The 23,924-nt window shown below is 43.9% G+C and overlaps 1 protein-coding gene across 2 annotated transcripts in view; it reads right to left on the bottom strand.

Moving 5' to 3' along the window:
• CRYZ (crystallin zeta) overlaps positions 1-23,724 on the bottom strand; it is a 42,347-nt gene extending 18,623 nt beyond the window's left edge. The window contains exons 1-5 of one of the 2 annotated variants that reach the window (XM_038745279.1): positions 23,689-23,724; positions 12,445-12,569; positions 11,854-12,006; positions 6,777-6,940; positions 5,061-5,112 (exon numbers count right to left, since the gene is read on the bottom strand). In XM_038745279.1, coding sequence (XP_038601207.1) covers positions 5,061-5,112; positions 6,777-6,940; positions 11,854-12,006; positions 12,445-12,555 — 480 coding nt within the window. In that variant the 5' untranslated portion in view covers positions 12,556-12,569; positions 23,689-23,724. Of the gene's footprint in view, positions 1-5,060; positions 5,113-6,776; positions 6,941-11,853; positions 12,007-12,444; positions 12,570-23,247; positions 23,279-23,688 lie in introns of those variants that run through there. The other variant, XM_038745280.1, reaches the window with a different exon arrangement.
• Positions 23,725-23,924: the final 200 nt, after the last annotated feature.

Below are 23,924 nucleotides of genomic sequence, written 5' to 3' on the forward strand. Positions count from 1 at the left end.
GTTCCAAAGGCAGCCCTTCCCTTTCTGTATCAGCCAGAAACTCCTGAACGTTTTATTTGAGGCACAGCATCATCATCAACAGCAACATGATTATATCATAATAGTATTTGTTAAGCCTTCACTATATGCTAAGCACTGTACTAAGCACTGGAGTAGATACACCCCCCTCCCCCAAAGCCCTTGTGTCTATTTGTACATATTTATTACTCTATTAATTTTATTTGTATGTATTTATTACTCTATTTCATTTGTCCATATTTATTACTGTTTTATTTGTCCATATCTATGACTCTATTTATTTCATTTGTCTGTATTTATTACTCTTATTTGTACATATTACTCTATTTCATTTGTACATATTTATTCCTCTGTTTTATTTTACTTGAACATATTCACTATTTTATTTATTTTGTTAATGAAGTGCAGATACCTATAACTCTATTTATTTTACTTGTACATTTTTACTCTTGTATTTATTTTGTTAATGATGTGCATATAGCTAGAATTCTATTTATTCTGACGATTTTGACACCTGTCTCCATGTTTTGTGGTGTTGTCTGCCTCCCCCTTCTAGACTGTGAGCCCGTTGTTGGGTAGGGACCGTCTCTGTATGTTGCCGACTTGTACTTCCCAAGCGCTTAGTACAGTGCTCTGCACACAGTAAGGGCTCAATAAATACGATTGAATGAATGAATGAATAATCAGGTCTCACATAGTTTCAGTGGGAGAAAAGGTACTGAATCCTCATTTTGTAGATGAGGGAACTGAGGCACAGAGCAGTTGAGTGACTTGCCCAAAATCACACAGCAGGCAGGATTAGAACCCAGGTGTTCTGACTCTCAGGCCTGGACTCTTTCCACTAATATTAATAATAAAAATTATGGCATTTGTTAAGCGCTTACTATGTGCCTAGCACTGTTCTAAGCGCTGGGGTAGATACAAGGTGATCAGGTTGTCCCACGTGGGGCTCACAGTCTTAATCCCCATTTTACAGATGCAGTAACCGAGGCCCAGAGAAGTTAAGTGGCTTGCCTAAGGTCACACAGCAGACAAGTGGCGGAGCCGGGATCAGAACCCACATCCTCTGACTTCCAAGCCCAGGCTCTTTCCACTAGGCCAAACTGCTTCTTAATCAGATCAATAAACCCTACTGCTTATCCTCACTCATTCTCACTACACCTCAGCTCATACGCTTTACTATACTATTTATTTTTATTTATTTTGCTACAGCTCATTTACTATTCTACTTATTTTGTTAATGATGTGCATTTAGCTTTAATTCTATTTATTCTGATGGCTTGAGACCTGTCCACATGTTTTGTTCTGTCGTCTGTTTCCCCCTTCTAGACTGTGAACCCGTTGTTGGGTAGGGACCGTCTCTTTATGTCGCCGACTTGTACTTCCCAAGCACTTAGTACAGTGCTCTGCACACAGTAAGCACTCAACAAATATAATTAAATAAATGAATGAATGAATGCTTCATTCCTCACTGTACAAAGCACTGCACCAAGTGGGTCATTCTCCTCTCTGGCCATCGACTTCTTGCTCACATCCTTCCTTTTTGCTTCCCCCACATTCACCTGCAGATCACAGCTCTCCCCATTTTCAAGGCTCTTCAGGAGGGCCTCTCTGATCAATCAATCAATCAGTCGTATTTATTGAGCCCTTACTGTGTGCAGAGCACCGTACTAAGTGCTTGGGAAGTACAAGTTGGCAACATATAGAGACGGTCCCTACCCAACAGTGGGCTCACAGTCTAGAAGGGGGATCTCTGATGGATCTCTCATCCCCCCCACCCTATTTTCCCTCTACTTCCACATCCCCAAAGCACTTAGGTATCCAGCCCCCACCCCAGATGAGCTTATATTTACCGATCTTCAAACTCTATGGCTTCCCCGCCACCTGCAACTTATTTTAGCATCTGTCTGTCCCACCAGATCATAAGGTCCTTGAAGGCGGGGATCTTGTCCACTAACTCTGTTGTATCATCCCAAGCACTTACTACAGTGCTCTGCACAGAGTAAGTGTTCAATCAATACTACTGATGGAGACTCACAAAAAATCAGGAGGGAACCTAAATTCTCACAACTTCCTTTACTTCAGTTTCTCTCAACCTTTGCCTTTCTGGGCCTATATAGCTTCCATCACTGCTATTCCCTCCCTTCTCTGCTGGTTGAGTCCTTTCTTCTTCTCTCACTTTTTGTTCCTCTGAGCTTGACCTTTCCTCTCATCCCTCCAATCCTTCCATCCCATGTTCCCATCTTTCCAGCCTCCCCGCACCTTTCATTAATTCGATCGTATTTATTGAGCGCTTTCTTTGTGCAGAGCACTGTAGTAAGTGCTTGGTAGAGCACATTACAACAATAAAGAGTCACATTCCCTTCCCACAACAAGCTTACAGTCTGGGGGAGGGGAGACAGACATCAGTACAAATGAATAAAATAAAATTGTAGATCTGTACATCATTCATTCATTCATTCAAAAGTATTTATTGAGCGCTTACTGCGTGCAGAGCACTGTACTAAGCGCTTGGGAAGTACAAGTTCATTCATTCAATCGTATTTATTGAGCGCTTACTGCGTGCAGAGCACTGTACTAAGCGCTTGGGAAGTACAAGTTTATTCATTCAATCGTATTTATTGAGCGCTTACTGCGTGCAGAGCACTGTACTAAGCGCTTGAGAAGGCCAAGTTGGCAACATATAGAGAAGGTCCCTACCCAACAGTGGACTCACAGTCTAGAAGGGGGAGACAGACAGAGAACAAAACAAAACATATTAACAAAATAAAATAAATAGAATAAATATGTACAAATAAAATAGAGTAATAAATATGTACAAGTTCATTCATTCAATCGTATTTATTGAGCGCTTACTGTGTGCAGAGCACTGTACTAAGCGCTTGGGAAGGCCAAGTTGGCAACACATAGAGACGGTCCCTACCCCACAGCGGGCTCACAGTCTAGTCACAGTTCAATCTGGGAAGGACTCCTGGAGGAGGTGAGTTCTCAGTAGGGCTTTGAAGGGAGGAAAGTTAATAACAGTTAAGCGCTTCCTATTCATTCATTCAATTCATTCAATCGTATTTATTTTATTTTATTTTATTAATGGCTTATGTCAAGCGCTATGTGCAAAGCACTGTTCTAAGCGCTGGAGAGGTTACAAGGTGATGAGATTGTCCCACGCGGGGGGCTAACAGTCTTCATTCCCATTTCACATAAGTGCTGCGGGGAAGCGGAGAAGAGCAAAGAGAAAAATCATGGCGATGCAGATGGGAGAGGGAGATGAGGAAAAGTGGGGTTTAGTCTGGGAAGGCTTCTTGGAGGAGAGGTCCCTTCAATAAGGCTTTGATGGGGGGTGGGGGGGAGTTATTACTGTCTGTTGGATTTGAGGAGGGAGGGCATTTGAGGCCAGAAGCAGGACGTGGGCTAGCGGTACCTGTTAGCTCCGCGGTCTCCCTGCCTGCCCCTCTCTAGTCACCCACTCTGCCCTCCGTCTGTGTCTGTTGGTTGGATTTTCCTTCCTTTTCTTTGGCCGCCCATTTCACCTTCCGCCTTATCTCTGTTCAATTTTCCTTGCATTTCTGGCCTTCCATTTTGATCTCTTCTCCAACTTCTCTCCCACGTTCTGTTTCATTCCCCTATGATGTGCCTGTTTTTCTGGCCCTCTGTTTTTGTTTCCTATTTTTTTTACTAGTATTTTTTAGTTCTTGTTATGTGCTAGGCGCTGTACTAAGCACTGGAGGAGAGTCAAGCTGATCAGGTTGGATGCAGTCCATTTCCAGACTGGGAGCCCGCTGTTGGGTAGGGACTGTCTCTATATGTTGCCAATTTGTACTTCCCAAGCGCTTAGTACAGTGCTCTGCACACAGTAAGCGCTCAATAAATATGATTGATGATGATGATGATGATGCAGTCCATTTCTAGACTGTGAGCCCGCTGTTGGGTAGGGACCGTCTCTATATGTTGCCAAGTGCTTAGTACAGTGCTCTGCACACAGTAAGCACTCAATAAATATGAATGAATGAATGAATGAATGAATTTCACCCCCGGGACTCGAAGTCTTGATGCTCATTTTGCAGGCATTGTAACTGAGGCTCAAAGAAGGGAAGTGACTTGCCCACGGTCACTCAGCAGGCAAGTGGCGGAGCCAGGATTAGAAGCCAGGTCCTTCTGACTTCCAATCCCATGTTCTATCGACAAGGCCAGGCTGCTTCTCTAATTCCACTTCCCCCTTCTCCTACTTGTTGATCTGTCCCCCCTCTTCATTCTTCCAGTTTCTGGAAGCAGCGTAGCTCAGTGGAAAGAGCATGGGCTTTGGAGTCAGAGGTCATGGGTTCAAATCCTGGCTCCGCCACTTGTCAGCTGTGTGACTTTGGGCAAGTCATTTAACTTCTCTGTGCCTCAGTGACCTCATCTGTAAAATGGGGATTTAAGACTGTGAGCCCCCCGTGGGACAACCTGATCCCCTTGTAACCTCCCCAGCACTTAGAACAGTGCTTTGCCCATAGTAAGCGCTTAATCAATGCCATTATTATTATTATTATTATCCTCATACAGAGTACTTATGGGCAGTCATTAAGACTACTGATGGAACGGACTGTAGGACCCTAAAGACAGAAACTAAGGTTGCTTTTGTCCAGTGCAGATAAGCTTTTTACAGATGATAAAGTTCAACTTAGACAAGATTCACATTGAGAGGAAAAAAAATAATAATAATATTATGGTATCTGTTAAGCACTTACTATGTGCCAAGCACTGTTCTAAACGCTGGGGTAGATACAAGGCAATCAGGTTGTCCCACATGGGGCTCACAGTCTTAATCCCCATTTTCCAGATGAGGGAACAGAGGCACAGAGAAGTCAAGTGGCTTGCCCAAGGTCACACAGCAGACAAGTGGCGGAGCCAGGATTAGAACCCATGACCTCTGCCTCCAAGCCCGTGCTCCTGCCACTATGCCATCCCTGCTGAAGTTAATACCAATAAAAACAGAAAAGAAACAAAACAAATATGTAAACCGTTATGCTCTAGGACAATAACAAACACCTCTTCAAAATACTTACTCCTCCACTAGCCCCATGAACTAGCACGCTTTCTCCCGGACTGGCGTGAGCCCTGAAACATAAAGCATATTTTTTCATTCACCTTTTAACTTCACTGAATCCTAACTGTCACTCAGTCAGCTAAAAAAGAAAAACAAACAATGGGGAAAAAAATACATTCACCTGTCATCCGGCAATTACACCAAGTTCTCTTGGGCGAAACCTGGCCTGCACTCTGCACTCCTTCTAAAGGAAAATCTCTGACTGTTATTCTTTCATTAAACCAAAAAGCAATTGTGAAATAATTGCAATGACTATTGAAGCAGCATGGCTTAGTGGAAAGAGCAAGGGCTTGGGAGTCGGAGGTCGTGGGTTCTAATCCTGACCCCACGACTTAGCTGTGTGACTTTGGGCAAGTCACTTTACTTCTCTGTGCCTCAGTTATCTCTTCTGTAAAAATGGTGATTAAGACTGTGAGCCCCATGTGGGACAACCTGATAACCCTGTAAACAGTGCTTGGCACACAGTAAGTGCTTAATAAATACCATCCCAAAAAATCTGTATTGTCACTTCTCTAGGCTCTGGGAGCAGCAAGATTTATTATTAATAATAATAACAATAGTAGTTTTTAAACACTTACTATGTGCCAAGTACTGTTCTAAGCGCTAGGGCGCATACAAGTTAATCAGGTAGGACACAGTCCCTGTCCCACAGGGGGCTCACACTTGTAATCCCCATTTTACAGATGAGGTAAGTGAGGCCCAGAGACGTTAAGTGACTTGCCCAAGGTCACACTTTCAGGCTCTACGCTGTTTTCAGTTGTTGCTGTCGGGTTAATGGAAGATGATGCTATCCCACTTCTTGTTGCTGCCCATAGAGACTTCCAAACCCGCTCCAATCTTCCGAAAGTATTTGCCCTCTCCCCCCGTCCCCCCACCAGCCCTTTCTTGCATGGCATTGCTTTCTACAACCGTTTGCTCCAATTCTCCTTTTATTGCCAGTCAAGGGATCATAAAGTATTCAGTAGCCCCTAGATTGCGGCCAAAAACAAACAGCAAGTCAGGGAAACAGTGACAGGGTCACAGGCTTCTGGTCATTCCGATTTGGTTCCGAATGAGGGTGTCTTACTCCCGCCACGTACTGGAAACACTGGACGGACATACTGCCAGACCCTGAAACCAACACACTCACACTGTCCATGCTCAGTTTCAAACGCCGGCAACTCCTCTGACTGACTGAGAAATAATGATAATGGCATTTGTTAAGCGCTTACTAAGCACTGTTCTAAGTGCTGGGGGAGTGGGGGGAGATACAAGGTGATCAGGTTGTCCCATATTGGGCTCACAGTCTTAATCCCCATTTTACAGATGAGGTAACTGGGGCCCAGAGAAGTTAAGTGACTTGCCCAAAGTCACACAGCTGACAAGTGGCAGAGCCGGGATTAGAACCCATGACCGCTGGCTTCCAAGCCCGTGCTCTTTTCACTGAGCCACGATTCTGCTCAGCTAAAGGATGGTCTAAGGACCGTGCGGCAGCTGTGGGAGGGGCAGAGCTTGAGAGATGAAGGGAAGGCACATTCCTGGCCTCCAGCGCTTATTGCACGGAGTAAGAGCTTAATAAATAGCTGACTACCTACTACTACCCTTCAAGAGATGAACTGCTCCGCTCTCCAAGGAACACACAAGATTGACTCCTGAAAGAAAGAAAGGTTTGGAGTAGTCATAGCTTGGTGATTACCTGTGGAACAGAGCCCGATAGGCTGTAAAATATGGAATACCAATGGCTGCTCCTTGCTTAAAGTCCAGCTGTTCAGGCAGGGAGAAAACAGTCTCATCCGAAGCTACAGCATACTCCGCGTAGCCCCCTGAGATGGTACTTGAAGTGAAAACTCTGTCCCCTTTCTGATGGAAAAGATAATCAGAAAACGATTGTGGGTTTTTGCATGGTGTTATCCAAACAGCGGCAATGCTTTGGTAACATGCTTCTGACCCAAAAGGAGCAAAGTGTGCTTCATTTTTGGTTAATACTGCTTTTTCCCTGAAGAGCTCAGGGTACTGCAAAAAATAACTTTGAAACACTGAACACTTTAAAACTTCTGACAGGGAAATTTGAAAAGGAGAATAGGGCAGTAGGAAAGAAACCACTAGAGGGAAAAGAAAGGGAGAAAGAAAACATGAGGGAAGGAGGAACTGGCAGTGACAACTTCACACAACTAGAGGAAACAGAGAATAAAGATATGAAGCTCCTAGTGCTCTTAAAATCCCACCAACTACACCCACAAGATTCCTGATTAACATCCAACACTGCAAGTATTACAAAGTTAAGCCCACTTTATGGGCAGAGATTCCCCCTATTTGGTGAATTCCCCGTCATTACTCATTTTACAGGCAGCTTACCATGCAATTATTACCATTCAACTTCATTAAAGAGTAATCTTGACCCTCCTTAGAAAAAAGGGGGCAGGACATAGAGAGGAGGTAGGGCGAGAAGGAGATCTTGCCACTCTACTGCAGGGCATTCCTCCACCTCATCCTCCCTGTTTACTCCCAATTTTCCTAGACCTGGAAGCCAGGGAGGATTGCTCACCCCTCCCCATCTCCCCTTGCCCCACCTGGCAAGGAAGAAAACAGTTTCTAATTTCCACTTTCCCACAGTTTTTCCATTTGGAAGTCCTGAGGAAAGAGCAAGGGACTGGTAGCCAAGAGACTGGGAAAACTGAGAGGGTCTGCTGGGGTGAGAGGCAGGAAAAAGTGGATGCTGACTACAGGAGAGGGTAGACTGGGAAGAAGGTGTGCGTGTGTGTCTGTCTATCTGTCTGTCTGTGGGAGAGGGCTTGGTTGGCAGTCCGGGGGACTACTCTGTCTATTGTTTACTCTCTATTGTTTACTCTCTATTCTGATTGCTCTACGGGTCAATGTTTCTCTGCCTTCCCCATTACAATGTAAGCTCTTGGTGGGCACAGAATGTGTCTTGTGCAGTGGCTGTACTTTCCCAAGCACACAGTACAGTGCACTGCACCCTATGGTTCTCAAAAAAAAAAGAGCATTACATTACTGCTGTTACTACTACACTTACTAAGAGAGAAATCACAGGCCGTTAAGATGCCCCCGAGATAAGTGAAAATTCAGATGCTTGTTTTGACTTCTCCTCCTAGACCAAAGTTGGGCCTGCAGTCCTTGCTTGACTTCCTCCATCTCCAAATTCCTCCGGCATTCAAACCGCTCTGAACCCAGAAAGAGAAAATGTTCTGGTGCCAGTGAAGAGCTATGTAGGAGCGACTATTAAGAATCTCCCAAGAGGACATATGAACCTAAGAAAGCCAGATTTAGAGAAAATCCCTTTTCAACTTGAGTTCAACAATGGACTTCTATATTCAAAACCAAATTTTCACTGGGCAACCAGTTTAAACCTGCAACAACAGAAACAATCTGGACTGTAAGCTCGTCCTCTAGACAGTACGCTCTAGCTGTGGGCAGGGAATGTGCCTGCTTATTGTTATATTGTCAATCAATCAATCAATCGTATTTATTGAGCGCTTACTGTGTGCAGAGCACTGTACTAAGCGCTTGGGAAGTACAAGTTGGCAACATATAGAGACAGCCCCTACCCAACAGTGGGCTCACAGTCGAAGAGATTGTCCTCTCCGAAGCATTCTGTACAGTGCTCTACACACAGTAAGCACTTAATACATATGATTGACTGACTGACTGTTTAGGATTCAAGTATTATGTTGCCAACTTGTACTTCCCAAGCGCTTAGTACAGTGCTCAGCACACAGTAAGCGCTCAATAAATACAATTGAATGAATGAATGAATGAAGTAAAATAGCATTCTTAATTGGTTCCGATATAATTATTGTAAGGATTTTCCACCAGGAGGAAGACTACCAGATAAAGTCAGATGCTTCAAAATTCACTCTGAATTCCTTTTACATCCATTTCTCCTGAAATGCAAAAGCTGCATCTGCGTTAAAGAAAACTCGCATTGGAAAAAGTGTTATTTCACGTTGTAGCCATATGGGCATTGTTAGAGAAACGGCCCCTAATTCCTAACAGTGTTCTATCCACACTCAGAATGAAAAATGCATTACGGCAGAAGTGACTGCATTTGAGATCAGAACAGAAAATATGTAATTTGGGCTTTTCATATTTTGCTAATATTCAAAATACATTTCTCTTCACAGGGCTCCAATACCTGAAGACACTCTCTTGAGACCATTCTCAGATCTCTCCAGGTTTGGAGTAGCATCCTTAGCATCCTGTATTAAAGTAAGACAGTTCTAACGTAGGGAGGGAGCGGGGATCTAGTCAATAGACATTCTGACGTATATTCATACCATTTATGTACTTCCCAAGCGCTTAGTACAGTGCTCTGCACAGTAAGCGCTCAATAAATACGATTGATTGATTGATTATAATCAATCAATGAATCCTGTTTATTAAGTGCTTTCTTAATAAGAACTTTAGATCATGAATAAACTGCCTGCTGACTGAAGACGTCCCCGAAGCCAGAAATGTTTATCATAAATGGCTTCTATACCTAAAAACCAACTGCATTTTGCACTAGCAAATATTAGACCAGAGTCTCCCAGGGCCTGAGTCTATTTCCTGATAATAAATTAGTCAATTTGGCTCCCCAGATCATTAACTCTTTCAGTCATCAAAGGCCATATCATACCGATTGAGTGGCCCCTGAGAGAACATTGTTCTACGGGCATGGGAGAGTACATTAGTACCCTGGCTCAATGGAAAGAGTATGGGCTTTGGAGTCAGAGGTCGTGGGTTCAAATCCTGGCTCCGCCGATTGTCAGCTGTGTGACTTGGGCAAGTCACTTAACTTCTCTGTGCCTCAGTTACCTCATCTGTAAAATGGAGATTAGGACTGTAAGCCCCCCATGGGACAACCTGTTCACCTTGTAACCTCCCCAGCGCTTAGAACAGTGCTTTAAGGTTGCTTAATAAATGCCATCATTATTATTATTACCATGAACTCAGTTTACAATCTAAAGGGGAGGATGGACAAGTATAAATTATTTTCCAATAGTGGAAGAGGACACATCGGGTGGTAAGCTGAAAATGTCAGTCTCTTTGTTTGTTGGTGGTGGTTTTTTGGTATTTGATAAGCACTTACTATGTGCTAGGCACTGTACTAAGTGCTGGGGTAGATACAAGTTAATAAGCTTAGACCCGGTCCATGTCATAATGGGTTCACAGTCTCAATCGCTTAGTACAGTGCTCTGCACACAGTAAGCGCTCAAATATGATTGAATGAATGAATCCCCATTTTACAGGTGAGGCAACTGAGGCCCGGAGAAGTGAGGTGACTTCCCCAAGGTCACAGAGCAGAAAAGTGGCAGAGCTGAGATTAGAACCCAGGTCTTCTGACTCCCAGGCCCGTCGTGCTCTTTCTACTAGGTCTCGCTGTTGAATAAATCAAAGTAATAAATAATCATAGTAATAAATCATAATAATTGTGGTATTTGTTACATGCTTGCTTATTATGTGTCAGGTGGCATTGTACTCACCACCTGGTAGATACAGGAAAATTAGGTTGGACACAGTCTAAAGATACAGCTGAACAAACAAACATTCCTATGTCCTGAAGATGGGCACAATGTATAAACGTTGACACTGTGTAGCCATTACAGGCCTGGACTAAATATTTCCCCAGTTGTCTTTGCTCCTCCCAAAGGGTCTACCACATTTAATTTAATTGAGAAGCAGCGTGGCTCAGTGGAAAGAGCATGGGCTTTGGAGTCAGAGGTCATGGGTTCAAATCTCGGCTCCTCAAATTGTCAGCTGTGAGACTTTGGGCAAGTCACTTAACTTCTCTGGGCCTCATCTGTAAAATGGGGATTAAGACTGTGAGCCCCATGTGGGACAACCTGATCACCTTGTAACCTCTCCAGCACCTAGAACAGTGCTTTGCACATAGTAAGTGCTTAATAAATGCCATTTACTTCCCATCTGTTTATTTTTTCCGAACGCTTAGCTCTGTGCGAGTCAGCATTTAATACATACTATTGCTACTATTCATTCATTCGATCGTATTTATTGAGAGCTTACACTGTGCAGGGCACTGTACTAAGTGCTTGGGATACCACAATAAACAGTGACATTCCCTGCCCACAATGAGCTTACAGTCTAGAGGGACCTTGGTAAACCTCAGGCACAACTGAACTCTCCCTTTCCTTCTGTGCTCACACTCTGTAAAAGTAATTCTATTCTGGAACTGATTTTTATGGCTCCTTAGTCAGTCAATCGTATTTATTGAGCACTTACCATGTGCAGAGAACTGTACTAAGCATATGGGAGAGTACAATATAATAGAGTGGGTAGACAAATTCCCTACCCATAAGATAAAAGCGTAGAAGCAGCAGGGCTCAGTGGAAAGAGCACGGGCTTTGGAGCCAGAGGTCAGGGGTTCAAATCCCGGCTCCACCAGTTGTCAGCTGTGTGACTTTGGGCAAGTCACTTAACTTCTCTGTGCCTCAGTTACCTCATCTGCAAAATAGGGATGAAGACTGTGAGCCCCCAGTGGGACAACCTGATTACCTTGTAAGCTCCCCAGTGTTTAGAACAGTGCTTCGCACATAGTAAGCATTTAATAAATGCCATCATTATTATTATTATAACAAACACATTCCTCGCCCACGATGAGTTTACGGCCTAGAGGATAGACAACAGACAGAAGTACACCAAACTGGAAAGCTGTTAATGGGGGTTATCTGGGGTTATTTATTTTCAAAAGATCGTTTTCTGAATAAAAAGCAAAATGGCACTAATAAACAATGGACGGGAGGACGGGGCTGTACCTGGAATGCAGTTACCCCTTCTCCGACAGCTTCTATCACACCGGCCACATCTGTGCCAGGAGTATAGGGCAGAGTTGGCTTTCTACTGTAGGTCCCAGAGCGGATATATGTCTCCACTGGGTTGACGCCACACGCATGGACTCTGATTAGAACCTGCAGGGAAAACGTAGCTGGCTGCCCATTATCCGGAAACACACGTGGCAACTGGAAAAATACTGAAATTTGGAATCAACGGTATAATATTTCTGAAGCCCTTTGCACATGATTGAACGACAGGGTTAAGGAGCCCTTAATCTGGATGTGAGAAATCATTCGGAGAGGAAAGATAAAAAATATTCCCCCCCGAACCCGTTGCACAAGATTAAAACGTCGGACTATTAGGACAGGCCGGCTTGGTTAAAAGGGCTCATGGTCCCAGTCCTGGAGAGCTACTTCAATCGTCAAGTGGGGACACCTCAATCTCCTCTTCTTTATGCACATTCTGGAAATAATCGTCGGGCTCAGATCGTTCTTTTGGACCCTGATGTGACTCATATGCTAAAGATTAACATTCGGGGTAATTATCTCCTGTTTTTAAATAATCACTCCCACCTGATTTTCTTTTGGGATCGGCACCGCAACATCTGACTGGAGTTTAAGCACTTCAGGCCCGCCAAATTCAAAAACCCTGATAGCTCTCATCAACTTCCTTCCCGTTGCCATGGTAATCTGGATAGCTGAAACAGAAGAAAAAAAACATTGTCACATTCTATCTCCTCCAATGCTGTGTTTTCTCCCCGAAGGGAGTGGATCAAATAATTCTCTTGAAACTACACTTTAAATCAAGAGCTCACCACTGACCTCCTTTTGTGAAAGAGGGACTCTCATCTTACAAATCCCTCAGCTACAAAGGAGAGCAATTACTACTGCTTCCTGTGAGGGTTCTTGGGGGTGGGTGGGGGGAGAGAGACGGGGGCTAGAAAGTGGATCAAGCACTTAAATAAAAACAACATCTAGATACAGATAATATTGGAGCCAGTGAGTACAGGTACAACCTCCCCACAGCACCTGTATATATGTCTGTACTTATTTATTAGTCTATCTATTTGTACATATTTCTTCTATTTATTTTATTTTGTTAATATGTTTTGTTTTGTTCTCTGTCTCCCCCGTCTAGACTGTGAGCCCGCTGGTGGGTAGGGACCGTCTCTAGATGTTGCCAAATTGTACTTCCCAAGCGCTTAGTACAGTGCTCTGCACACAGTAAGCGCTCAATAAATACAAATGAATGAATGAATGAACCTCTCATTTCTCTTTTTATGCACACTCAGGCTTCTACATCTTGGCGAAAGAGGCACTCTTAGAAGCTAATGTGTTTAGTAATAATATTTAATAGGTGAACTTCAGTTATTCATGATTCGATTCAATTCCTTCATACCACGTAAGAGATGCATGAATGTGTTTCCGGGTGTAGTCAGGGTGCCTATCAATTATATTTACTGAACTCTTACTGTGTGCAGAGCACTGTACCAAATGCTTCGGAAGGCAGTATAACAATATAACAGACACATTCCCTGACCACAAGAAGCTTAAAGTCTAGAGGGGGAGACAGATAGTAATATGAATAAATACATTTATGGATTCATTCATTCATTCATTCAATCGTCTTTATTGAGTGCTTACTGTGTGCAGAGCACTGTACTAAGCGCTTGGGAAGTCCAAGTTGGCAACATATAGAGACGGTCCCTACCCAACAATGGGCTCACAGTCTAGAAGGGGGAGACAAACAAAACAAAACATGTGGCCAGGGGTCAAGTCATCAGAACAAATAGAATTAAAGCTAGATGCACATCCTTAACAAAATAAATAGAATAGTAAATATGTACAAGAGTAAATATGTACAAGTACATATTTACTGAACTCTTACTGTGTGCAGAGCACTGTACCAAGCGCTTCAGAAGGCAGTATAACAATATAACAGACACATTCCCTGCCCACAAGAAGCTTAAAGTCTAGAGGGGGAGACAGATATTAATATGCATAAATACATTTACGGATGTGTACATAAGTGCTCTGGGGCGGAGGGGTCTTGGGGGTGAATCAAGGGAGTAAATCAGGGTGAAGTAGAAGGGAGGGGGAGAGAATAAAATGAGGGCTTAGTTAGGGTAAGCCTCTTAGAGGAGGTGTGCCTTCATGCCTCCAATATTATGATAAGAGATTATGATTATGATAAGAGAAGTAGCGTGGCTCAGTGGAAAGAGCCCGGGCTTTGGAGTCAGAGGTCATGGGTTCAAATCCCGGCTCCGCCACTTGTCAGCTGTGTGACTTTGGGCAAGTCACTTAACTTCTCTGGGCCTCAGTTACCTCATCTGTAAAAATGGGGATTAAGACTGCAAGCTCCCCGTGGGCCAACCTGATGACCCCAGCACTTAGAACAGTGTTTTGCACATAGTAAGCACTTAATAAATGCCACTACTATTATTATTATTATAAGGCTTTAGGTGTATACTGCATTCTCCTAAAAACACACATATAGAGTGTCTATATACACACACACACATTTATATATATATATATACACACACACACATATGTTCAAATAGAAGTAAATGCACATACACTATGCATCCCATGTACACAAAAGTACAACAGAAAATTGAGAGAGCATATAAAGCACAAACTGAAAGGAGAAAAACACTTTCCTGGGAAAGTGCACATGAAAGTCTTGAAGATAGTTCCCTAATGAATGAATGAATGAAAAATAACCACCAAGACGTTGACTGTTTTTGAACAAGACCGACCATTAGATTTTCATCTCCACTGGCAATTTACAACTACTGATTTTTTCATTTCAATGGAGGAAAAAACCCTTCCAAAATGTCTCTTTTTGCACAAAATCCTTAATAAGAAAGGTCTCAGTTGACCGATTCTGCCTTCTTGCTTCCAATATTATGACAAGGAAATGAAACCTGTGGGCAGAGTAAGCCCCAAAGTACGTGTATAATCGCATCACCACTGTGATGCCAGTTGTAACCATAGAGAGGTAAATGATGAAATTTGGAAACATTTGCCTGAATAATTATATTTTGAAAACAGAATTGTAACCAATGAATGTGAGAAAACCACTACGCCGAATGCGATCAAAAACCAACCGGTATCTGCCATACCTTTGATCTAAGCAGTTCCTCCAACTCACTAGGCATTCCCCCATGAGGGGAATTGAAGAATATAGGATCCGAGATCAAAGAATTTTGACTTGTAGCGATACTTAGGTCTGTACCAAACAGGCCTTGAGTCCACACAGGCTGCAAAAATACTGTTCCTCAACACATCCAAAATGTCGAACGTATTTTGGATTAGAGAAAAATTCTGGATAATGAAATGAATCAGAGCAGTTGTTTTGGCTTAATATAACATTAAGCACATACTAGAGAAGCAGAGAGCACTGGAGAACTTTATTTCTTCTGCCCAGTTTCCACCTTTAAGAAATTTCAGAGAAGGCCCTCACACACAGACACACACACACAGCCCCAGAAGGGAGCAGGAGATCTGAATGCAGCCAACATGTGTAATACTGAATCAATCAATCGTATTTATTGAGCGTTTACTGTGTGCAGAGTACTGAATGATTGTGGAAGTGTATGAATCCCAGAGCTCGGCCAGAAGGGTCAGGCGGGGGGTAGGAAGGTCAGCCGATCAGTCAATCGTATTTATCGAGCGCTTACTCTGTGCAGAGCACTGTACTATGCGCTTGGGAGGGTATGATATAACACATTCCCTGCCCACAACAAGTTTACAGTCTAGAGGATACACCAGCATGACCAGGACAAATCTTCCAAAGGGTTCAACCCCAACCCAGAAAAGAGGGCAGAGACGGACGTTTCAGCTCTAGCTGGAGAATTAAGAGACTGAGAAGCATTTAGTACAGTGCCTGGCACATAGTAAGCACTTAACAAATACCACTTAACAACAAAGAAGTGGTAAACAACGGTAAGTTTTCCACATTACGATTCCTAGTCTTGCTCAAATGGCAAACCATATTTACTCTATTTTTCCATTTCTGCTTTAAAGTTTCTTTATTAAAAAAAAGAAAAAGCCAACAAACCAACGAAGCTCTCAAAGTAGTACACAGAACTCTGTAACTCTGTGCTTCAGTCTCTTTCCAAAAGGAAACACCAGACTTGTAAAAATGTCCTACCGCGGGAATATCTGCCCGAAAGCCTGCAGATACAATCTTCCTCTTGCCTTGCAATGTGCCCTGTCTTCTCCCCGAGTGGGAATACAGTAGGTAGACACCTTCTCTCCTCCCGAAGATCAGGCAAAAAAGTGTGGCCGTCTGAGTGAGCGCTGCAAACTCTTATTTTAGACAGTTTCCTCTCAGGGAAAGTGGGTGGATTTCGGATGGCAGAGAGGAGATGGGAAAAGAGTACGAGCAAGAGGGACAAAAAAGACTGTGGATTGAAAGCTACTGGGACTCGGTTCTGGTTCCAACACAGCTTAAGTCATTTAACGTCTCTCACGGATGGTTCCCGGGCTGAGAGGCCCGGGAACTGGGGAAAGGTCTCCTTTCCAACCTGCCTCTCAAGAGAGGCAAGTCTGTGGTCTCCATCTAGCCACCCCTCTTCAATCCACGGGATAGGAGCTGAGACTGTGGTTGAGTCCCTAATAATAATAATAATGGTATTTGGTAAGTGCTTACCAAGTGCCAAGCCCTGTTCTAAACATTGGTACAAGGTAATCAGGTTGTCCCACATGTGTAAATCTCCATTTTGCATATGAGGGAACTGAGGCACGGAGAAATGAAGCGGCTTGCCCAAGGTCACACAGCAGACAAGTGGGGGAGTGGGGATTAGAGCCTACGACCTCTGATTCCCGGGCCCCTGTTCTTTCCACTCAGCCACGCTGCTTCTCCAACGACTACTGCAGGAGGAGCCTCAGATGGCAGGGAGAGCGCTCAGCTAATTCTGTTGTACTCTCCCAAGTGCCTAGTACAGTGCTCTGCACAGAGTAAGTGCTCAATAAATACAATTGATTAATAGCCTCTGTGTCTCCCTGCTTTCCTCTCCACATTCCTCCCGTTTCCCTCTCCATTCCCTACCCCCTTCCTCCTCCTCCGTGAACCTGTGTGGTTTAGTGGAAAGAGCCGGGGCTTAGGAGTTCTAATCCCAGCTCCGCCGCTTGTCAGCTGTGTGACTTTGGGCAAGTCACTCAACTTCTCTGTGCCTCAGTTATTTCATCTGTAAAATGGGGATGAAGCCTGTGAGCCCCACGTGGGACAACCTGATCACCTTGTATCTACCCCAGTGCTTGGCACATAGTAAGCGCTTAACAAATACCATCATTATTACTATTATTACCTAACCCTCTTCGCACTCTCACTGTGTTCCCATGTGGTGCTCATCCATTTCCCCCCAGCACTCTCCCTCCCCACCCCATGTCCATCTCGGTGGGCTTCGTGTAAAATGGAGATTAAGACTGAGAGCCCCAGTGGGACAACCTGATCACCCTGTATCTACCCCAACGTTTAGAACAGTGCTTGGCACAGAGTAAGCGCTTAACAAATACCATCACTATTATCACCAGGGTTGTTCCCCTGCCTTCCTCCAACCTCAGTTCATCCACCCGTGTGTCCGTCTGTTGTCACATTCAAGTGAAACACAGTTTTTCTGCTAGTCTCTTATCTGCCCGGTCACCGCTGTTCTTGTTCCTGCGATTAAGTCCACGAGAAGCAGCGAGGTTTAGTGGCACGACTCTGGCTTGGGAGTCAGAGGTCATGGGTTCTAATCCCGGCTCTGCCACTTGTCTGCTGTGTGACCTCGGACCAGCCACTTAACTTCTCTGTGCCTCAGTTACCTTATCTGTCAAATGAGGATTACGACGATAAGCCCCATGTGGGACAACCTGCTTACCTTGTATCTACCCCAGTGCTTAGAACAGTGCTTGGCACATAGTAAGCACTTTAAAAATACCATTATTATTATTATTATTAAAGTAATTCTAATGGGAAACTGAGGCACAGAGCTGCTCAATGACTTGACCCGATTCCTGGTAGTTTTAAATCCACTGTGTTTTTTTGTCCCTTTTGCTTCACTATTTTCCTAGTTACATGACCCCCCGAGCGAGAGCTCACCTCCTCCAGGAGGCCTTCCCAGACGGAGCCCCCTCCTTCCTCTCCCCCTCGTCCCCCTCTCCATCCCCCCGTCTTACCTCCCTCCCTGCCCCACAGCACCTGTATATATGTTTGTACATATTTATTACTCTATGTATTTATTTATTTTACTTGTACATATCTATACTATTTATTTTATTTTGTTAATATGTTTGGTTTTGTTCTCTGTCTCCCCCTTTTAAACTGTGAGCCCACTGTTGGGTAGAGGCTGTCTCTATATGTTCCCAAGCATTTAGTACAGTGCTCTGCACACAGTAAGCGCTCAATAAATACGATTGATTGATTGATTGATTGATTGATTTTCCTCTCCCTTCTCTGTCATCGTAAATGAAGTCACGAAATCCATCTGGGTTTCCCAGGTTCAGGATGAAACTGATGTTGAAGCCGGCTAAACCAAGAGCATCAGGTCAAAAAATTCCACAGGCAGAAGGAGCAGCCAGTGTGGCTCCAAAGATACCCCTTCTTCGGAGCTGAACTTCAGAAACTGAGCCCTTTCTAAGGGGAGAGGGTAACTGAGGCTCGGTGCAAGGGATGACAATTGAAAGAAAGTCACAGTGCTAGGCCGACTGTGTCGTTTGAGTCTGGCACGACTCTGGCACGTTATTAAATATAGAACTGGACTTGGGAAATATCCTCTTCTTTACCAAATGCAAGCCGTTTTATTAGAACTGCCTGAGTTCAATTACCATTTTGTCTTTTCACCTTTTAAAGGCTGCCAACCACACACTAAGAAACATGAAATTATAATTTCACCCTCAAGCAGTGGTCTTTTCTGGGCCGGGTTTAAGTCACCTAGCTTTACATTAAAATTGCAAAGACCCAAAGGATGTTAGAGGAGATTTTAATATAAATTGCACAGAGCCATTCTCCAAACCTAAGTCAAGTTGAAATTATATAAGGGAACGGCATACAGAGAATTTAGAAAACCAAATGAGAAAGTCTAGCAAAAAGCCAAATCCTCCTTGAAGTGAAAGGGGCCAATCATGTGAAACAAGCAGTAAAAACGCTTAATCGAGAAATGTAAACCTAGCGGTGGACATATTTTTTTTTTTGTTAAGCGCTTACTATGTGCGAAGCACTGTTCTAAGCGCTGGGGGGATACAATGTGATCAAGTTGTCCCACGTGGGGCTCACAGTCTTCATCCCCATTTTTACAGATGAGGGAACTGAGGCTCAGAGAAGTGAAGTGACTTGCCCAAGGTCACACAGCAGACTTGTGGTGGAGCCGGGATTCGAACCCACGACCTCTGACTCCAAAGCCCGGGCTCTTTCCACTGAGCCTGGTAAAAGTAATGAACGCCGCCAAGCTTTTCCTTGCTTCTTCTAGACTGTGAGCCCACTGTTGGGTAGGGACTGTCTCTATATGTTGCCAGCTTGTACTTGCCAAGCGCTTGGTACAGTGCTCTGCACACAGTAAGCGCTCAATAAATACGATTGATTGATCGATTCCATTAACCCATTCCGCTCACGTCTCTCCCTCTAGACTGGAAACTCCTCGTGGGCTGGGAACGTCTACCAACTCGGTTGTACTGTATGCTCCCAAGTGCTTGCCTCAGTACTAGGCACACAATAAGTGCAATAAATATGATTGAATGAATGCTCAATAAATACCACTGCTTGACTGGCTGATTCAAGGCTACCATTATGGCACCTGGGTTCCACTACTCTTTCAATCAATCAATCAATCAATCGTATTTATTGAGCGCTTACTGTGTGCAGAGCACTGTACTAAGCGCTTGGGAAGTACAAGTTGGCAACACATAGAGACGGTCCCTACCCAACAGCGGGCTCACAGTCTAGAAGGGGGAGACAGAGAACAAGACCAAACATATTAACAAAATAAAATAAATACAATAGATATGTAAAATAAATAAATAAATAGAGTAATAAATATGTACAAACATAAAAATAGCACTCTAAAATGATAATAATAATGATGGCATAATAAGTAAAATAAATAAATAGAGTAATAAATATGTACAAACATAAAAATAGCACTCTAAAATGATAATAATAATGATGGCATTTGTTAAGCGCTTACTAGGTGCAAAGCACTGTCCTATGCGCTGGGGAGGATACAAGGTGATCGGGTTGTCCCACGTGGGGCTCACAGTCTGGATCCCCATTTTCCAGATGAGGTAACTGAGGCACAGAGAAGTTAAGTGAAGCAGCGTGGCTCAGTGGAAAGAGCACGGGCTTTGGAGGCAGAGGTTGTGGGTTCAAATTCCGGCTCCGCTGTCAGCTGTGTGACCTTGGGCAAGTCACTTAACTTCTCTGGGCCTCAGTTCCCTCATCTGTAAAATGGGGACTAAGACTCTGAGCCCCCTGTGGGACAACCTGATCACCTTGTAACCTCCCCAGGGCTTAGAACAGTGTTTTGCACATAGTAAGTGCTTAATAAATGTTATTATTATTATTATTATTATTATTATTATTATTATCATTATTAAGTGACTTGCCCAAAGTCACACAGCTGACCAGCAGCAGAGCCAGGATTAGAACCCATGACCTCTGACTCCCAAGCCTGTGCTCTTTCCACTGAGCCACGCTGCTAACAAGAGTCCCTGCATCTGTATACACCCTGTATCTACCCCAGCGCTTAGAACAGTGCTTGGCACACAGTAAGCGCTTAACAAACACCATAATTATTATTATTATTTTTATTACGTGGCATCCATTGGGAAGCAGTGTGGCCTAATGGATGAAGCATGGGCCCGGGAGCATCCTAATCTGGCTCACCTACTTGCCTGCTGTAACCTTGGGCAAGTCGATTCACTTCTTTGAGCCTCAGTTTCCTCAACTGCAAAATGGGGATTCAGTACACATTCTCCTTCTTACTTGACTGTAAGCCCCATGTGGAACAACCTTCTTTTCCTGGCCTGATTAAAATGAACTTTACCCCAGCACTTTGAACAGTATTTGACACATAATAAGCCCTGAACAAAAATAATTAAGGAACGATAACAAAAAAACATTGCAATTGGATTTACGGTTCAGTCTGCCCCATGAGGGACAGGGACTGTGCTTATTCATTCATTCACTCATTCAATCGTATTTACAGAGCGTTTACTGTGTGCAGAACACTGTACTAAGCACTTGGAAAGTACAATTCGGCACCGCGTATTGACTCCCAGTGTTTAGTACAGTGCTCTGCTCGCAGGGAGCACTTAATACCGCTCCCTCTACTCTACTCCATTACATTACCCTCTTCTTAATGCATATTTACTCCATGATCATCAATATTCAGGAAGGCACACCACTGTAGCGAATGCTTTTCCTGCACTGTTTCCAGAAAAATCATTGTGGGAAGGGCTTCAAGCAAGAAAACTCATCATCGTTGTTTTCATCCGTTAACACCGAATTCATCGTACTGGCTACTTTGCAGACCGTGGATAACCTTTTGAATTTTAACTCCAAATGCAAACTTTTGATGGATGCCCCCACTTCAGTCCAGTATTTTTAACCTGAAAATTTACGTTTGATTGAATTTCTTTAAAGATAGAAGAGGTGAAAGATTCTTTCAAACCCTACACTAGAAACAGCCCAGCCCGCACCCTCCGCTCCTCTGCCACTAACCTCCTCACTGGGCCTCGTTCTTGCCTGTTCCGCCGTCAATCCTCAGCCCACATCCTCCTCCTGGCCTGGAATCATCATCATCACCATCAATCGTATTTATTGAGCGCTTATTGTGTGCAGAGCACTGTACTAAGCGCTTGGGAAGTACAAGTTGGCAACAAGTTGGCACATCCGCCAAGCTAGCTCTCTTCCTCCCTTCAAAGCCCTACTGAGAGTTCACCTCCTCCAGGAGGCCTTCCCACACTGAGCCCCCTTTTTCCTCTCCTCCTTCCCCTCCCCACAGCACTCGTATATATTTGTACAGATTTATTACTCTATTTATTTTACTTGTACATAGTTACTACTCTTATGAATGATGCGCATATAGCTTTAATTCTATTTATTCTGATGATTTTGACACCAGTCTACGTGTCTTGTTTTGTTGTCCGTCTCCCCCTTCTAGACTGTGAGCCCGTTGTTGGGTAGGGACCGTCTCTATATGTTGCCGACTTGTACTTCCCAAGCGCTTAGTACAGTGCTCTGCACACAGTAAGTGCTCAATAAATATGATTGAATGAATGAACAGAAGCAGGGGTTCATTAAACAAACACATGAGGAGGTGGGAAGCGCAGTCACTCAACACAACTCTTTTTAACAATGAATATGCCAAAATAGCAACAAAGGGTAAAATACTAAAATGGTTGCATTAGTTGCTCAGAAAAATTGCTTTACAGGCATTCAGGGCTGCTAGGGAAACTTTCATTTGAAGTCTAAAGGTCATAAATCTCTGGAGCAAGAGTTAGGCTAAAGTTTCACAATCTTAGACCACAGGTTATCTCTTTCTGCAGCTTCCTTTGGGACGGGGGGAAGGGCAAAGCGTTCCAACGAGGACAAAAAGCATATTTTCTCAGTTGGTTTAGGGCCGGATGATGAAGTTGGCAAAGGACCTGAAGAAAAAGCACCAGTTTCACCACCGGGATTATTTTGATTGCAAAAGTGTCTACAGGGAGGTTGGAGTGCAAATGCCTGAAGGTCCAAGAGGGGGCTTAAGAAAATAATAATAACCATAATAATAACAACAACAGTAATAATTGTTAGTTTTTTTATGGCATTTGTTAAGCGCTTACTGTGTGCCAAGCTGGGGGGGAAATACAAGGTAATCAGATTGTCCTACGTGGGGCTCACAGTCTTAATCCCCATTTTACAGATGAGGTAACTGAGGCACAGAGCAGTTAAGTGACTTGCCCAAAGTCGCACAGCTGGCAGGTGGCGGAGGCGGGATTGGGAAACAAGCTCAATAATTGTTATCGAAAAGTAGGGTGCAAAGTAGGTTAACCGGTGTAAATGGGCCGCAGGGTCCGAGAACCCAAAGGGGTGACGCAGATAGGAAAAATGACTTGGAGACACGAGTTCAGATAGAGCAGGAAAGGTAGGAAGGTTGACTAGTTGTACATATTTACTATAGTATCCTATTTATTGTGTTAATGATGTGCATCCAGCTTTATTTCTATTTATTCTGATGACACCTGTCCACATGTTTTGTCTTGTTGTCTGTCTCCCCCTTCTAGACTGGGAGCCTGTTGTTGGGTAGGGACCGTCTCTATATGTTGCCAGCTTGTATTTCCCAAGCGCTTAGTACAGTGCTCTGCACACAGTAAACGCTCAATAAATATGACTGAATGAATAAATACCTGCCCGTTCACGTCCCGAGAGAGGTACGAGTGGCAAGCAGCCCCAATCCCAGCTGCTTCTTCCTCCTTTATTTTGTTCTCCATCCGAGCTACATAAATGATTCTCGCGCACAGGCCACACGTGAAACCTTGGCATTCTTAGATCCCGAGTTAAATTGCAACCCTCTGTTTGTCATGGTTTGGTTAGTGTCAAAATCCCTGTTATCAGGATGTTATCAGGAGATAAAGGTCAGCAGGATGGGGACATCCCAGACAGAGAGGAGCCACTTTGGTTAATTTAGCTTTGCACACACTGGAGTGCTTTCGGGTCTGCACAAAATTGGAGGGTTACTGATGGGCTGCACAAGATGGAGTCAGTCATGCCAAGTTCGCTGGCGGGCAACAATAATAATAATAATAACAATGATGGTATTTCTTAAGAACTTACTATGCGTTACTTACTGTTCTAAGTGCTGGACTGGATGAAAGCAAAGCCGGGGCTTGGGAGTCGGAGGTTGTGGGTTCTAATCCCGCTCCGCCACCTGTCAGCTGTGTGCCTTTGGGCAAGTCACTTAACTTCTCTGGGCCTCGGTTTCCTCATCTGCAAAATGGGGATGAAGACGGTGAGCCCCGCGTGGGACAACCTTGATTACCTTGCATCCCCTCCCAGCGCTTAGAACAGGGCTTGGCACATAGTA

The sequence above is a fragment of the Tachyglossus aculeatus genome, chromosome 4 (genome assembly GCF_015852505.1).
Source record: "Tachyglossus aculeatus isolate mTacAcu1 chromosome 4, mTacAcu1.pri, whole genome shotgun sequence".
NCBI classification, from domain to species: domain Eukaryota; kingdom Metazoa; phylum Chordata; class Mammalia; order Monotremata; family Tachyglossidae; genus Tachyglossus; species Tachyglossus aculeatus.